Source organism: Rutilus rutilus (genome assembly GCF_951802725.1).
Source record: "Rutilus rutilus genome assembly, chromosome: 7".
Classification (NCBI taxonomy): domain Eukaryota; kingdom Metazoa; phylum Chordata; class Actinopteri; order Cypriniformes; family Leuciscidae; genus Rutilus; species Rutilus rutilus.
The window spans coordinates 47,134,606-47,152,745 of NC_140221.1; the positions used below are offsets into that span (position 1 = coordinate 47,134,606).

General features: G+C 37.4%; 1 protein-coding gene across 1 annotated transcript; it reads right to left on the bottom strand.

Moving 5' to 3' along the window:
• Window positions 1–457: 457 nt before the first annotated feature.
• LOC311294132 (cytosolic phospholipase A2 gamma-like) lies at window positions 458–14,452 on the bottom strand. The gene is made up of 15 exons (XM_084414830.1): window positions 14,323–14,452; window positions 13,944–13,969; window positions 13,469–13,580; window positions 13,237–13,379; window positions 12,582–12,783; window positions 11,685–11,787; window positions 11,422–11,562; window positions 9,582–9,659; window positions 9,433–9,492; window positions 9,124–9,249; window positions 2,979–3,131; window positions 2,765–2,842; window positions 2,518–2,672; window positions 1,270–1,435; window positions 458–1,188 (listed from the first exon to the last, which is right to left on the bottom strand). The coding sequence occupies exons 2-15, from the start codon at window positions 13,967–13,969 to the stop codon at window positions 893–895; spliced, it is 1,839 nt and encodes a 612-aa protein (XP_084270956.1). The 5' UTR covers window positions 14,323–14,452; the 3' UTR covers window positions 458–892.
• Between the last annotated feature and the right edge of the window lie 3,688 nt (window positions 14,453–18,140).

The window sequence follows — 18,140 nt, forward strand, 5'->3', positions numbered from 1 at the left end:
TGACCTGAACTATTTTAGGACTATCCCAGAAAGCCCCACCCAGTTTTCCAGCCTGTCAAGAAGTATGTTATGATCGACAGTGTCAAATGCAGCACTGAGGTCGAGTAGCACCAGCACTGATAATTTGCATTAATCAGTATTTAAGCGAATATCGTTTATTATCTTTATGAGCGCTGTCTCTGTGCTGTGGTGCGGTCGGAAACCAGATTGAAAATTGTCAAAGTATCCATTCGAGCATAAGAATTTGTTCAGCTGATTTAAGACAACTTTTTCAATGATCTTGCCTATGAAAGGAAGATTTGAGATCGGTCTATAGTTGCTTAATATGGTCTTATCCAGATTGCTCTTTTTCAGGAGGGGCTTGACAACTGCAGTTTTCAGGGAGTTTGGAATGCTCCCAGAGAGAAGTGAGGCATTTACCACTTCTAGAAGGTCTATAGCTCATAAAAACCAACCATTTCAAAAGGTAGAACATTTTATTTCATAAAAGATAATACACAGTAGCTGTTGTGTTTTAGACTGGAAAGCTGGATTTGACCATTCAGCATCAATACTATCAGTTCTATTACAATCAGCATTTTAGGATAAAATCATTTTTTTTAGAGGAACAGTTTATTAATTAATTCCAACAGAAGCAATGTAATATAATAGTTTAATAAGCAGTCTACCAAACTATGGTATTGAATAAATGTTGAGCATGAAGAAATAGCAGAACCATTTTGAACAATTTAAACAGAAATATAATGAAAACAGCATCTCAGGCTCTTCGAATGCCACACAAATCACACTTTGTAGAAAAAAGAAAAGAAAAAAAAATGCTGATTTATATTAAGTGATGATTAAGACAAAAAAAAAAAGAAAAGAAATTATTGTAAAATCACTGATATGAAGATCAGATTAGTTTGTATTCAGATTCCCAGTCTTCGTTAAATTTTTTCATGTTGGCATCTGGATCTTTTTGCCCAAAGGCCGCACGGATCTTCTCAAGAAGTTTCACTCTGTTGTTAGATTTCTTCATGTTGGCGTCTGGATCTTTTTGCCCAATGGCCGCACGGATCTGCTCCAGAAGTTTCACTCGGTTGTTTGTGATGTTTTTTCCAGCGACCTCCATCAGTTTACTGATCATCTCAGGCTTGTAAGGAGTGACTTGAAAGGTCTTATATTTGTTCCTCCACTCCTCAAGTTTATCTGATGAAACATTAACACACTTAAATCAGAACACAGTTGATATTTCAGTTTTATTCAGGACATTGTAAGATCATAACTTGCCTCCACAGTTGACCACATTAAAGAGAGGGATGTGGATCACGGTTGGAGCGTTTTGGCCTTTGAACACATAGAAGTCCTTCGGTTTCTCTGTGTGTCCATTGGGAATGCGGACCTTAGGGAAAGGGATGTTTTTTTTCCTGCATGTTTCAGCAGCTTTCTTCACTGTCTGCAGTGGAAAAACAGAAAAACAATATATATATATATATTAAATTATATATTGTATAATGGACGTCACACGCTACTGACACCTGCTGGTCAAAACAGTGTAATGCAACGTGTAATCTATGCAATTAACAAATGATCTGATGTCATTAAATATGAAGTGTCTGTACAATGTGTTATTTTATCAAATTTGCAGGCCTCATACAGTAACAAAGCCTCGTTTACTGAAATCACATGACTTAGCAATTACAATCACTGGTTCAAAACAAATGATTCGGAAAGGTTTCAAAGCTTCACAAAATAACTTTTTGAAATGACCTATCATAAACTTTATGCTCAGTGCGACCTCTGTGAACGTCATGAGGAAAAAATATCAACCCAGCAAACAGGGATTGTCTCAGGACTTTAGCTAACGTTCTGGTAAGGTTCTCTCAGTTATGAACAAACATTATTCCAGTAACATTCAAGGTTGCACAAGATTCAAAGCGATTCAAGGCCCCAATATTCTCTTTGCAGTGATTTACAGTTAACAAACATCCCGACGCCGTCCACTGCTGAGAGCAACGTTTAGATGAATGTGTGAATGTGCTATTCTTTCCTCTCAGTAACACAATAAACAACAACATAAAACAGCAGTTCAGAAAGCATCTGATCATAGAGATGTGGAGATGTTCTCGACAGATTAACTCATTAACATCACACTGTTATGATAGTTTGATTATAAAGTATATCTGAGACTATATAGATCTGACTCTGTGAGACTGTAGTTTGAATGAATCTCTTTTCTTTGCACGACACATTGACATTACAGTCCAGAACGGCTCTTTCAGCATTATCCTGAACATTGTATAAGCATTAGTTTCATGTGTCATTGAACAGAACAGAATCACATATGCGATTTTCCCATCAAAAACATCCCGAGTCCTTCACATAAAAATCAGTCGACAGGCTTTCAGAGACAAACTAGGAAGTCGGGAAACGTTGTTAGCAAGTTGTTAGCCGTTCATACATTGGCAATTAAAAAGCAATTAATAGTGCAACTTCTTACATATAGCCCCTAACCACTATAAGAGAATGTAATAATACCTCGAAAGGATCACCGTCACTGAAATCCAGTGAAATGATGAGGTCGATGTCTCTCTCTTGTCTCAGCACTGAGAAGTAGGGTGAGTTAAGCAACACTCCAGCGTCTATATAGTCTCTCGTCTCACTTTTCAGAAGAGCGGAGGGCACTGCTTTATCTGATAGCATTGGAGTGAGCGATCACAGCATTAAATTAGGCCATTAATTATTCATATTGAATTGCCAGTTATCTTCCAGGGTCTGTTTTCACCTTTCATGTTGTGAAGAAAGTTGTATTTCCTGCCCCAGGTCCAATAAGCCGCACACTCGCAAACGCTCAAGCAAACATCTGTAATAATGAAGGTTGGTGGAATGTGAAAAGGTTTGTATGGCATAAGGCTGTAAAACACTTTATGATTCTGACTGGAAGTTTTATGGCTAGAAAATCAAATGTGAAGTACATATTAGAGACCATTCAAACTTACGGAGTGACTTGAAATTGAGAAGATCGGCAAATGCACCCAAACATTTGCATACATCCAAGGTGTATTTTCTCATAATCAGTTTTGCAGCTTCTTTATCAGCGAAATTCAGTTTTTCCATTTGAAAAGTCAGCTGAAAATTGCCTCCAGAGATCTCTGTGGAAGAAGGGAACACTATTGAGCTCTTATCCGACAACATAGAACTCTACATTGCATATATTGTTTTATTATGTTGGCCAAATGGTGTCGTGAATAGTGAATAGGCTGGCGGAGTTTAAATGTTTATTCAAATGACTCTGCATCTTTACTTTGGTCATTCAGAATCAAAGCTTCCTGCTAACTGGGAATGTTCTCAAAACTTCAGCTAATGTTCTGGCAAGGTTCTCCCAAAGTTATGAGCAGGTATGAATGTCTGTTCAAAGTTATCTGGTCTTTAATAATTCTCAAAACTTTAGCACAATAACACCAATCGTACGTGTTCACGTAGGCAAAATGTATTTATTTATTAAACTCTTTAGTTGGATGTTCCTCTAACATTTTTTAAATGTTGCTACTTGTTTCACAATGTTTAGAGAACATTCAAAAGTAACGTTCCCATTCCTACCCTAGTGAAAAAAGTATACTATATTGTATTTGAAATATATTCCCTTTTTCAATAGTACGAATAGTACAAATATACTAACAAATATTTTACTATCTTTAAATATATTAAAAGTATATTAGCATCACACTTACACCGATTTTCACTATTCAAATTTCAACACACTTTAAAATATTTGTACTTTAGTATATTTTTAGAAAATAAATTCAGTTTATTTTATAAAAGCATTTATTTGCACTTTATTAAAAATATTTTTTAGGTATATTTTAACTGTGTGCTGGAAATGATAATTGTAACAATGCATTGAAAGTATACTTTCAAAATACATTATAATAAACAATAGTATTTTGTGCCAAGTATAGTATTATTTGTCTATTAATGTCCATTTGTTATTGAAGACAGCGTGCAATTTCTAGTTTACATTTATGGTTGGCGCCGTTAGCCTTGTGGGCAATTGCGCAGACGTGTAGCGCCGTTGTGCTTCAGGAGATCCGAGTTCGAGTCCTGCCTTGTGGGCTTTTCCCGATCCTTTATTTTTCACCAGGGTATAATGTTTGCTAAATGATAAAATGGAATGCTCTCTTAATGTTTGCATTTGGTGAAATATCGCAGGCAAAATGTCTATTGTCAATAGTGTAGCGATGTGTGAACCAAAACAATCAACTGTCCGTTGATTATTGCAGCAGATTCACGTGACCAACTGGACCCGATGCCAAATTTGCATGAGGTAGGCCTAATCTTTTGCCCCAAGCACAAAAAAACAAGTAATAAAAACTCGGTGAGTGTTTTAGCGCAATTTTCTCACCTCATGGGATCACAACACTAAGAGATAGTAAATCTTTTCCTGGATTTTTTTTGTGCGTTCCCGAGATTAGACCTTCCTTAACATAATGCCGAAAACCCGAAGTCTCTAGGTGGTCTGGTTGAGGAGTAGATAGAAGTGCAAGATTGGTGCGCACAGACGCACAGAACAGAAATCATGAGTTAACAAGCGCAATTTTGTCCGGTGGAAAATTGCACTAAAAACTGGGATTTTGCCCGGGAAAATTCGTGGAACAACGGTAAATGTGGATGGAACTTTTATACAATTAAAATTGTGATGAAAAGCCTCTGAAGAGATATATTTTAAAAATGTTAAATATTTTTCATTTGAAATAATATTTAATTTTTTCTTTTTTAATCAAATCAATGTCGGTAAACAGCAGGTTCCCAAAATCTCCATAAAGAAACAAATTGTTTTCCCTAATTTTTAAAGGACAATAACATTGGATGTTTTTTTTTTTTTTCTTTGTGTATATTCTACCCCTGAAAAAATATTTACTGGATTAAGTGTGACAACTAGCCTGATATATTACACTTGGCATTAACATGCGATCTGTATCTGGATGTTGTCCACATACACATTGAAAAGACAAGTGTAAACGCGCTTCTGATCGGAATGTTATCCAATCAGCGTGTCCAGGTTTGGAGGTAGTCGAGGACGCATTGTGATCGGATCTCAGTGTAATGTAAACGCAATCCAGCCATCGTGTTTGCATTCACAGGTGGACGTCATATAAATCCCCGCCCAGTCTACCCAAGTGGCTGTCAGAAAATTATGTCCAGATGCAGTTTAGACAAGAAATTAAACTGATCTAAACCTTACAATAAACGTCAACCTTTAAAAGAGTTTTAGACTTACATGATAGCCTAATATGTGTGATTTTTTTTATTTTAATTGTGCACAGGGGCGTAGCACAAGATCCCGGGACCTATGCATAGGCAGTTCTGATGGGCCCCCATGTTCCTCAAAAAAAATTTAAAATAATAATAATAATAATAATAATAATAATAATATGGCCTCTGCACAAATGAATCGACCTAGATATTTATAGCATAATAACTATTAATTGTACTGTAATGCTTAGAGTAGCCTGATAATTTGTCATGTGTGCCCACACATTTCAAACCTCCTTTCAACATTTTCTAACCTACTTTACTGTGGTTACTAAGTTTAAGCTAAATGATATTACAATATTTTGTATTTTTGTATTTGTATTTTTATTTTGTATATAACACCCAATGTAGGCTATATAATTGCTAATTATTGCTAATTTTAGATATTATAGCCTATTAATTTAAAATTAAACAGGTTTCAATTTAGGCTATTATAATGGTGTGTTGTATGCAAACAGCATTGTTAGTGTACAGTTTATTTATTTAGCTTTTACCTCAGATTACATGTATAATCAAATTATCATCTGAAAGTGTATGTTCTGCTCTTTCAATGGGTTGTCTCAGTTAATTTTTAGCACTAACGATCGCGGAGATATTCAAGCAGTTTAGCAGACAGTCAACTACTTTGAATATTATAGCATTTTGGGCATAAACATGTAAATAGTGAAAAGATTGACATTGAAAAATGACACAGAATGATTAAAATGTTTAATCCAAATAAATAAATGTTCGTGGTTGTGATGTTACTGATGTTATTCATTTGTTCTCACACACTTCAGCGTCGCGGTCACTGGTTTAGACGAACACTGACCACTATCTATTATTAGCGCAGCGGCCGTCAGCTAACTCTTCACGTCATGTCTTCGCACTTATTAGCATCACAAAGAGAAATATACAAGAGGAAGATAAAGGAATCATAGATCCATATGAAGCACCACAAGTTCTTTTTACAGGCATGTGTAGAAAAACTTCCTGACATTGTTTCTCCGTTTTGTTTCTTTTGGGATACGGTATAAAGATATTGCTTTTGTATGATCACGTATCTGATCGCATCCAATGCACAGCATCGCTCGGGCATGATAGAAGAATATTTCACGACGAGCTGTATTATCCATAGACAGTATGGTATTATCTAGCCTGACGTTGTCATACTCAGATTCTAGTCAGAATGTGAGTCTGATACTGCTCCATTGAGCTTTGATTATGGGGCGTGTTTCAACCGAACCAGGAAGGAAAATGCCTCTGCACTCAATTGAATAGGCCTACAACCAATCAGAGCAACGGAGTAAGTGACGTATGTTTTTCATTCATGTTTCCGATCGACAAATGCCTTGATCGCGGTCGATATCTTCTATAACAGACGCGATGGCGGAATCTACACATGGTGTTTCATAAACAAAGTTCGGGAGGAGCACGTTCAAATATCAATCCAATCAACTTGTCATCAAACAATTACCGTCTACGGTCTACACTATCAACATGAGAGGAAGCATATATTTATTCAGTCTGTTAACTCACCTAACATTCCTTGACAGTTTTCAGCATCCCTCCACTCACTCTCAGCTTGTCCTTCCACAGCCAGGAATACGGGGGGAGTAGCCTAGGGTTCGGTCCGAATACAGAGCCCGGAGCCCTCTCCACGGACAGCACGTCAAATATGCATTTATTCTATCTGACTTATTTGTAAGCGTGAACTCGTGAAATCTCAATTCTCCAGCGGCAGTCATTTGAATTCAACCCAAGTGCTCGTTGATGACGTGGATGATTACGTTACCGTTGCTCATCTGTCCATCATCGTATAAAGCCCGCCCTTACAATTTGATTGGTCCGAACAATTTTTGTTCGGGCATAATAGCTCCTCAACGGATCGAGTCCAGACCGAACTTCCCGACCTAAAAATGTTGTGGGCGGGGCTAAGTTCGGCTGGCATCCAGGCCAGAGCCATAGAGAGAAAGAGTTGCGACACTCCCATAGACCTCCGTTGTAAATAATGGCGGCGCTTTTAACCGCCTACTTCCGGGATATGAAGAGCGGAATAGTTCCAAACACTGTCATTTTGGCGTTGGACCCCATTCACTTACATTGCTGCGCGTCGAGTTGTTCCAGAGTTAAGTTGTTGAAATATCGACCTCTTTTGAATTGTCAACTGTCTATTTTGTATCAGAGGCCCTTTGCGATGCTTATACTGGTCTTCATTTGTACATGCACAGCGTAATTATTTATATTTTATGTTAGTTGTTTCAACCAATTTTCAAGCACTGCCTGCTAACATAGCTAGTTAGCTAGCGCGACTTCGTCAGTTAAGAGTTCGGTAATGAATCGCTGCCACCTTTATAGCAACTTTTATTTAATTTAATTTTTTGGGATATACTAACTTTTCATTATGTTTTATTGTCTTGACTCTTGAGTGAGGTGGCTTGTGAGAACAATGCTGGACCTCTAGGATTGTTATGGCCATCACCAGTCCTGTCTGTTTCATGGATCACCTGCCCCTGGTTTTTGCTTTTCTTGTTCACACAAGCACACATTTTTGTTGTCTGTCATTGTTTAATAAAAATAGTTTATTTGAAAACCTTCATTTGTATCAGCAATGCTTAAATTCGTTTTTAATCTATTATAGTTTTGATAATGTGTATGGCTTAATATTAAAATAATATTCTTAGTCTTAACATGATAATGTTTCACGTTGTGGTCCTGGGGTGGCCACTTTCATCAGAAGAAGTGAGCTAGCTTAAGCGAACTCTGAACGGACCGCCACGGCAGACCTCTTTGCGTGATCACGAAGGTAGGCTAATGGCTGGATCAAAATTTATAAGCAAAATCACGGGAATCAATAGCCTAATACAGCCCAGTTGTGCTAAAATAAATATCATGAGACGTCCATCATCAGATGAATGATATGGAAAAGTTAAGTTAGAGCCGCTAAAGCCAGTGCTACTACCCATGCGAACATGAACACTAGCTTTTCCCTCCAAAAATATAGCCTAAAACTTGTCTCCAAATGCAAAACTGACATTAACAAAATGCAATAACAGCTGAAAAAGTACTTGGGGTGTGTTTTATTTTATATTTACCGTTCAATAATGCAATCGCTGCTGTCTGTCCCATAGAAGAACATGACAGCCAGCGTATGTTTTGGAACTATTGGGGCTTACATGAACCACGTGACAGCCATAGCGGCGACATCAAAGAGTGTCGCAACTCTTTCTCTCTATGGCTCTGATCCAGGCTAGGTATTATCACCAGCGGTTTAGGATTTTCTATTCCGTCAAGATGGCTGCTCCAAATGGCGTGACGTCACGCGGGACGTCCCTATACAATCACAGTCAGTCATGATATCTTAATGAAGAGCTGCACGCTGCTTTGCCAGAGGAATAATCGGAATTTAATGTTGAATGTTTTTGTTTCAGCAGGTTCATCAATCTCCCATTTCGGTCAATATAGTCATTGCACGCCATAACCTTAAACTCAGATGAGACCGATGATGTGACTTGTTTAACATGATCAACCCAGTTATTTTTTTATGATCAACTCTGGAAGGATTCCTTCGCTCAAAAAACTTAATTTGATCGAAGACTGGAGATTGAGTGAAAGCAATTGGGATATTGTTTAATTTGTATCATCGTTAGGCTACTCTTAATCTGCATCTGGTGTTGTGCCACAGACCTAATTTAAATATTATGCAGAAAACAGAAATCTGATAATTTTTCCACATACAGAGACTACTTAATGGGGCGGTTTACATCTGACCACTTTATACATTTTCTTTGATGGGATAGCTATCCGATCGTGAAAAGACCAGGTGTAAACACAGCCCATATGACATCTTACCGTCCAGCTTTGTTCTGATGGATTCATCGAGATCAGACGGATCAATGCCTTTCAAAACCGAGAGATTCATGTCCGCGACATCTTTGAGCACCTGGAGACCTTCATCTTCACGTGTGGAGTGTGGATCTGTTGAAGAAGACACACACTGAACAAACCACACTGTTAAATGTTCGCAATGCAATGATTTGATAAATCTCTTCCCCCATTAGATTGATTATTTTCAGAGCCTCACATCAGCCTGACCCACTGAAGAAACCCAAAACCCATTTAAGATGCTCTGACTCACAAAAGCAATAAGAAATGCTTTACCTTCCTCCATTCCTTCAAACAACACTGTTTCAATCCCAGACGATAAATAACTAATTAAACCTGGAGGAGAAAATCAAATGGAATCAGACTTATGGTAATGAAATGACTGTCAGCTTTAGGCTGAGTCTTCAGAACAAATGCAATCGCACCTTTTATTTTTGTCCAGATGGCGATTCCAATGAATTCAAGGTTACTTTGCATATCAGCAAAAGCACTGCCACACAGAGCTGCAAAAAACACATCAACAATTTGTCATGGTTCAATCTGCAGCATTCTTTATTTAAACAAACTCAAAACTACACAAACAAAGACTCAGGAATGCAACAGAACGTTAAGAACTGACAAAGGCTGACGCTAGACACAGGGCTTAAATACAGAGGCAGACAAGCTAAACAAGATAACAAGAGGGTGTGGCTAATAGGAAACACCTGGGGAGACTAATCAACATTAAACATAATGGCGAACCGCTAAACATGGAACACAGACTAGAATCATGACACAATCAGGAAGATTAAGATAACAAAATTGTATGTATTTTGAAATAAAATATGTAACAGAAGAGTTTCACTCTAAAAATGGGTTCTCTGTGGTTCTAACTCTAGGGTTCTTGACTACATTTTAAAGAACCCTTTATGCCCAAAGGTTCTACATAAGGAGAAACGTCTTAAATTATTGCACAATACTTTCACGTTGAATGGGTTATTAAAAAATGTTCAGGTAATAAAGAATATTTATGAGCTGTTTAACTCATAAGATCAGAACAGAACCCTTTTAATGTTCTTTTCTTCTACCGTAACTGTTTAATTTCAAAGGTTATTACAGTTTTTTACAATCACTTTGTTACTATTTTCAGAACCTTGATGTCATTTTTCACAACTCTAGACACAAAACTCACAACCAATGATCAAAATGCACATTTTTCAAAACTCCAACCCTTTTCTCAATTGCTTGGATACAATACACATAAAACTAAGATCATTTGTTCATTCAACAAAAATCACCTGTTCAATATGACACAACTTAACATCGAAGTACTACTATTTCAAAAGGCAATTCACACATTACATTTCAGATGAGTGTCTATTCATTTCCTTACAATGATCTAACTATCAATTGATACAACTGCTCAAAATGATAAGTAACTATTGCATTACTCTTAATGCATAGTTGTATGGAAACAGACAAACAATCTTCCATGTTTACAGTAAATCATGAAAGTTTCATGATAACGAGATTCTTTGTCACCAATTAGCGTGGAGCATGAACCAATTAGACTACAATATCCATAGATGTAGCCTAATATTTGATCATAATGCTTCATCAGACCCTGTGTCTATGGTCCCAAATACTGTACCACCTTTTCAGACTATTGACAGTATTGACAGTCCTGCACTGTATCGATAATCACTCCTGTTCTGTTTCTTACAGTACAAGCAAGCAAGTTGAGGAACACTGCATTTGATGTTTTACAGTACTGTCTTTTCTTTTTCATAGCTAATTATTTTTGCTTTGATTCAAATAAACCTATGTTGTGATTGTACTGTAGTGTTTTGCATCAATATATTACAAACTTTGTTAAATGATTCCACTGTGTCTGTAGTACTGCAGTACTTCTACAGAGATGTATTTACTGTACATGTAGTGCCATAATGAAACCTTTATCATCTATTTTGTTCTACAATATTTAATGATTGTACGAACAATGACACAGTGAAACTATCGGTTGCTTGTGTGTGGGTGATCTATAGTTATGTTTCAATGGTATTTCACAGTAAATTTGTTTTTTGAACCAATGATTGTGCAAGTGCAAGATTTCTTTAAAGATGTGAATGCACAATGCAATGTTTTGAACATTAGACAGCCTGTGTTACAAGTGATAACCGTTTTGAGTTTTGTGTCTAGAGTTTTGAAAAATGATATCAAGGTTCTGAAAATAGTAGCAAAGTGATTGTAAAAAACTGTAAACTCTCCTGTAACAGAGTTTGTTACCTTGCAGGTACAGCATGTCCATCTCAGGCTGGTTCTTGATCTTACGGCCATTTTCAAACTTGCTGCCAAAGTTGGATGTTTCCACAAACGCTCCAGTGAGGGAATAACCGGCTTCATATGGAGTGAACTCAAACCAGGGGTCTGCAGACAGAAACACGTCTATATAACAGCTGAAACAAACACAGAGTAACACTGTCTGTATTTCACACACACACACACACACACACACACACACACACACACACACACACACACACACAGACCTCCATCGTTGTTCTGTTTGCATTGCTTGTCGATTGCTGTGTAGATGGGAAACGGGTCTTTATTGTGCCGGTTCTTCTGCTTTGTGAGTGGGTCTTCGTCTATCTGAAGAGAAATTATTTTAAGTTGCCTGGGACACAAACAAGGAATCAAAATGCACTCCTAAAAAAGAAGATTGATCTGTGATTCCATGAAGAAACTTTAGCCAAAGCCGCTTTAAGGATAAGACCATTTACATCTATGGAACCTTTCCAACCCACAAAAGGTAAAAAAAAAAAAAAAAACATACTGAAACGTTTTTTTTTGGGGGGGAACCAACAATGGTTCTTTTAATTTTACTAAGAACATATAAAGAAACATTTCATCACCATTTCAGGTGTACTTAGGGGGGGAATTTGATTTTTTTTTTAATATATATATATTTTTTTAAAGTCTGGAAAACTTCACTTTAGATTAATGAAGCACAGCTCACAAATTCACTTTCAAAGCAAGTAGAAAAATATGAGTGTGACCAACTTGAACACGAGAAAATTGAGTCTGGACCTTTTCCCCCTTTAAACGAAACTCCTGATTGCGCAGATTCTAAGGACATTTTAATGATTTGTCTTATTTTAAAGTCACTTAATTTCCTGGAAGCCAATTTCCACAACATAAGAAGAAAAAAACATGCTCTGGTAAATCAAAATTATAAATTATGAAATTATGACACATGCTAAATCTAAAATGAGATAAAGGGTTTATAAAGTTTTAATCACATAATTATGACTTTTATGTCATCATTTTTACTTTTTCCAGTTGAGACTTTTTAGGTCATAATTTCGATTTATCATCTCATAATAATTGTCATTCTTATGACTTACGAGATGATGATATGAATAGTAAATATACTTTTTACAGACCTCTTTCACATACATCGTGACGATCATCGTTGCCCAGAAGTCAGTCAAGCTGAATACGTCTTTGTCAAAGCAATATTTCTTCAGTTTGGCAAATGCATCTCCCCAGGTGACTGCAGGACCGCTGAGTCTCCGGACGATCTTGCTTTTCACAGTCTCTAGTTTGGTGGACCAGTCTGGCTCCTGATATAAGGAGGCCATGCACCTTCAGAGGAACAACATATGCTCTCATTTATGACATTCAACCTGGCTGTGTGTGTGTGTGTGTGTGTGTGTGTGTGTGTGTGTGTGTGTGTGTGTGTGTGTGTGTGTGTGTGTGTGTGTGTGTGTGTGTGTGTGTGTGTGTGTGTGTGTGTGTGTGTGTGTGTGAGAGTGTGAGTGTGAGTGTGAGTGTGTGTGTGTGTGTGAGTGAGTGTGAGTGTGTGTGTGTGTGTGTGTGTGTGTGTGTGTGTGTGTGTGTGAGTGTGTGAGAGTGTGTGTGTGTGTGTATGTGCATGAGTATGTGCGTGAGTGTGTGTGTGTGAGAGTGTGAGTGTGTGTGTGTGAGAGTGTGAGTGTCTGTGTGAGTGAGTGTGTATGTGCATGAGTGTGTGTGTGTGTGTGTGTGTGTGTGTGTGTGTGTGTGTGTGTGTGTGTGTGTGTGTGTGTGTGTGTGTACCAGGTGGATCCAGAGACTCCGCTCAGATAAAGCACACAGTCCAGAAGACCTGTTTTCCTGAGTTGATCCAGGGATCCCAGCAAACCCACCATGGCTCTTGCTCCTCCTCCAGATCCCAGTAATGCAATGTTTGGAACTTTGTTCTGAAACACACACAGTTTAATTTAGCAAGCAATTGATGTTCATCCGCTACAACACAGTTTGTTAATATCCAGAGAGATAAATGAAGTACCTCACTGCAGGGTATCTTAAGTTTCTTCAGGCTTTTCCGAATATCCTTTCTCCTTCTGACTACAAACTTCTCCTCCTCTTTATTCAGAGAGTGTTTGATTCTCACCGAACCACTGCAGAGACGGACCGATTTTAACATCATATACAGCTTTTTCAATACTTTTTAGATTTGAATATTTTGTGGTTCACATTACATTTTCAAGTTTTTAATTTTTTTAGTTTTTGCAGCGTTGCAATAGAAGAACCATCTTAAGTTCCCCAGAACTTTTCAGTGATCAGTTATTTAAAAAAAAGTGTGAAAACGTGAAAAAAAAAAAATTTCTGAAAAACATTTAAACAAATTATCTGAAAAAAGTGTTTCTACTTTTTGTGAACATTTTGTGTGTTGTAAATGTGGAACCATCTATGCCAATAAAATCCTTTACTTGTAAGAGTTTTTGATCAGATATTCTCAGAATTATCCAGAGCATACGTACCTTCGCCGGGATTTAACTGCGCCCATCTATAAAACAATAGAGTCAACATTAAAGTTAAAATCTATCATTTGAAAGATAGGGGAAAACCTAAAAATAACAATAATATTATAATATCACAGCATTGTTTATTACATTCAGTCAAAACTGAACTTCAATAAAGTCAAATGTTAATTCTAAAGCTACTGTTTTTAAACATAAGTTGCTATATAAGGACTACAACTTTACACTCACATCATTAGTTACGGTTATTGGTATCGGACAAGTTTAAATTCAAATCTGCAAAAGATTGGATTCATTCATATATTGTTGTCACTTATAAATATAATAACTTTAAGCCTATTAACTGCCCTGTTGTAAAAGCTTTAGAACATATACTCACTGTTCTTGATAGTCTTGTAATATCGTGAGGCTTCAGCAATATCAGCACAGCAGCCGTCGACTCTCAGATCAGACAGAAGAGGCTCTTTTATAGGACTAGATATCATCGTGAGAGGTGGAGGTGATGAACATGAACTTACACAATCGTATAGAGAGAGCAAATGTTCTTCCATGCAATTTCCTTGAAGAATGAATGCAAGTCAAGCATCAGATATGCATATGGGTGTGAAAGGTTTGTGTTAAAACTGAAGAGTTTGTGTTGTTCAGCGTGTTCAAGGTCTTTTCTCTATGGCTTCATGCACATTTGCAGTAAAACATGGTAAACTGTTGCACAGGTTAAGTCACATTTCATCCAAGATTGTGTTTTTTTAAAGATTTATACTAAAGCCACGTTAGTTTAATATTGATTTAAACTAACATATTTCAGAATTTGCCTTGTTAAATGAAGGTCACATTAAAACTGATCACAAAACAGGTAAAACAATTATAACAATAAATCTTTCCAGTTCTATTTTTATTTTACAAATAAATAATGGCATTAACAAACAATTGGCCTGTTGCATATCATTGCAGAGAGCGTAAAAATTAATTATAAACACAAGAAATGTGGCATTACAAATCTTGTAGAAGTGCATTGCATTTTCTTGTGCATTTTATAAAAGGTGCTATTGCTTATTAGTCAAATAAAAAATGTAATATAATAAAAAAAAAAATATATATATATATAAAAAAAACTACAAAGAAAAAATGCATCAAAATAATATTAAAAACAAATACAGTAAAAGTATAAATATATATAAATATAAATATATTAATTCCAATTTAATTTTCTGTTATTTATATACCATTAGAATATATATATATATTTAAGTTTCCATCAGGCACTGTATATTTTAGGGGTTCCATCATGGGATCATTTTATTAATTTAGTTTTAATAAAAAAAAAAAATTTACATTTTTTTTTTCATTTTAGTTACATTTTATGCAGCTCATAAATAAACTTTGTCACTTGAAAATAAATGAAATAACTGTTAAACATGAAAGTATTATGCAATCATTTAAGACATTCTTATATAGAACCTTTTTGGCACAAAGAGTCTTTAAAACTGAGTCAAGAACCCTAGAGTTCTAAATAGAACCCCAGTGAACCCTTTTTCTAAGACTGAGGTCTTCAATGTTCAATGTTTTTTTTTTTCTTCTTTCCTTTCCAGTGAATTCATGGTAGTGTGTGTGATTTTTCTTCTGTGTGATTGTGGAAACAGCCGCACTGGGAAGAACATTTTTAATTTGTCTTTTCATTGTTTAATTTTGGACCATAAACCTGCAGAAATAATCTGGGCGGCTTCACTGAGACGAGAATAGCTGTTGTTATGAAAGTAGCACATGAATAACCATAATCATATTTTACTCAAATCACTCAGACACACAGACATTTGTCTCTGAAGCAGCCAGAGGAGAAATCTAATGTTAGTTTCCTAATGAAGGATTTACACTTTTGCTGCTCTTCTGAGCACTTTTAGTACTTTTAGAACTGTTTACGGACTTTAATATGTATCAGATAAATATGGGAATATGAAAGGAAGATGTTGAAACATGTTACACTATAACACCATCTGTGTGATTATAACAGGCTTATCTGATTTGCACGATCTGTTTTCTGCAGATGTGGTTATGTTACACAATGTATTTTCTGCAGGGTTAAAGGCGTTATTGAAAAACACAAAATAACAGCCACAGCACTGCAGAAATACTGATCTATGCGCAAAGGAACGGATTTGAGGTCATTTGACATTAGAATTATGCAGCTAATAAGAGTTATGTACGCTTTTGTTCAAGGTGATAAGCATGTGTGTTTGCTGTTTGATATTAAATGGCCAGGACAAAACAGTATTTTAAGTTCCGAGCATTGAGTTTATTTAATTGGAACAGAAGCAAAGTAATCGGCAAGCATGGTTCTAATCCAATCTGAGTTATTGTTGAGCTGATTATTAATGATCTGCTATTTATGGCTTAATGAAATTCAAATATGAAGGAACATATCAAAACATACAGAAATTGTTGACACACAAATCATATTTTGCAGAAAAAACTAATAATGCTGATAAGTGATGATTAAGTATTATTTATTGTAAATTGACTCAGTTTAGTCTTTATTGGGTGTGTATTTAGTTAAGTCACAGTGTTGGATTTTGTCGCGCCATTGCCTGGATGTATTTAGCTTTAGTGATCGCACGGATCTGCTCCAGAAGTTTCACTCGGTTGTTTCTGATGTTTTTTCCAGCGACCTCCATCAGTTTACTGATCATCTCAGCGCTGTAAGGATCTTGAAAAGTGGCATATTTGTTCCTCCACTCCTCAATTTTATCTGATGAAACATTAACACACTTAAATCAGAACACAGTTGAAATTTCAGTTTTATTCAGGATATTGCAAGATCATAACTTGCCTCCACAGTTGACCACATTAAAGAGAGGGATGTGGATCTGTCTGTAGTAGAAAAACATTAAGCAGCATCATCAACACCAAGATTGGCAAATTCGCCACTGGCGCCCTGTGCTCTTCACAGATGAAAGCAGGCAGCAGAACGTTGTCCATGGCGTCTCCAGACTCTGTCACGTCTGTCACATGTGCTCAGTGTGAACCTGCTTTCATCTGTGAAGAGCACAGGGCGCCAGTGGCGAATTTGCCAATCTTGGTGTTCTCTGGCAAATGCCAAACGTCCTGCACGGTATTGGGCTGTAAGCACAACCCTCACCTGTGGACGTCGGGCCCTCATACCACCCTCATGGAGTCTGTTTCTGACCGTTTGAGCAGACACATGCACATTTGTGGCCTACTGGAGGTCATTTTGCAGGGCTCTGGCAGTGTTCCTCCTGCTCCTCCTTGCACAAAGGCGGAGGTAGCGGTCCTGCTGCTGGGTTGTTGCCCTCCTACGGCCTCCTCCACGTCTCCTGATGTACTGGCCTGTCTCCTGGTAGCGCCTCCATGCTCTGGGCACTATGCTGACAGACACAGCAAACCTTCTTGCCACAGCTCGCATTGATGTGCCATCCTGGATGAGCTGCACTACCTGAGCCACTTGTGTGGGTTGTAGACTCCATCTCATGCTACCACTAGAGTGAAAGCACCGCCAGCATTCAAAAGTGACCAAAACATCAGCCAGAAAGCATAGGAACTGAGAAGTGGTCTGTGGTCACCACCTGCAGAACCACTCCTTTATTGGCGGTGTCTTGCTAATTGCCTATAATTTCCACCGGTCGTCTATTCCATTCGCACAACAGCATGTGAAATTGATTGTCAATCAGTGTTGCTTCCTAAGTGGACAGTTTAATTTCACAGAAGTGTGATTGACTTGGAGTTACATTGTGTTGTTTAAGTGTTCCCTTAATTTTTTTGAGCAGTGTATATACACATTTTAAATGTGCATTGTGCAATATCGAAAGTGCTCCAAATAAAGTTTAATTATGATATTTATATCAGTAAGTCTCAAGCGATATGTAGGTAAATATGTTAGACTAGGGACAGGTAGGTAGGGAGAGCTCGGCTTTCCCGGGAGGAGAAGGAGAGGCGGAGATCCCAGGGGCTTTGCCTCTACTGTGGGGGAGCGGGTCATTTTCTGCACGCCTGTCCAGGTAAAAGGACAAGCCCGATAGTAACAGTGAGGCTACTATCGGGTGGGATCTCCGCCAGGAAGACCTCATCATCGTCCACACTCCTCCCGGTAAGACTGAGATGGGCAACATGCACGCACAACTGCCAAGCACTCTTGGATTCCGGAGCTGAAGGTAACTTCATGGACTTCAGTTTCGCTCACAGACT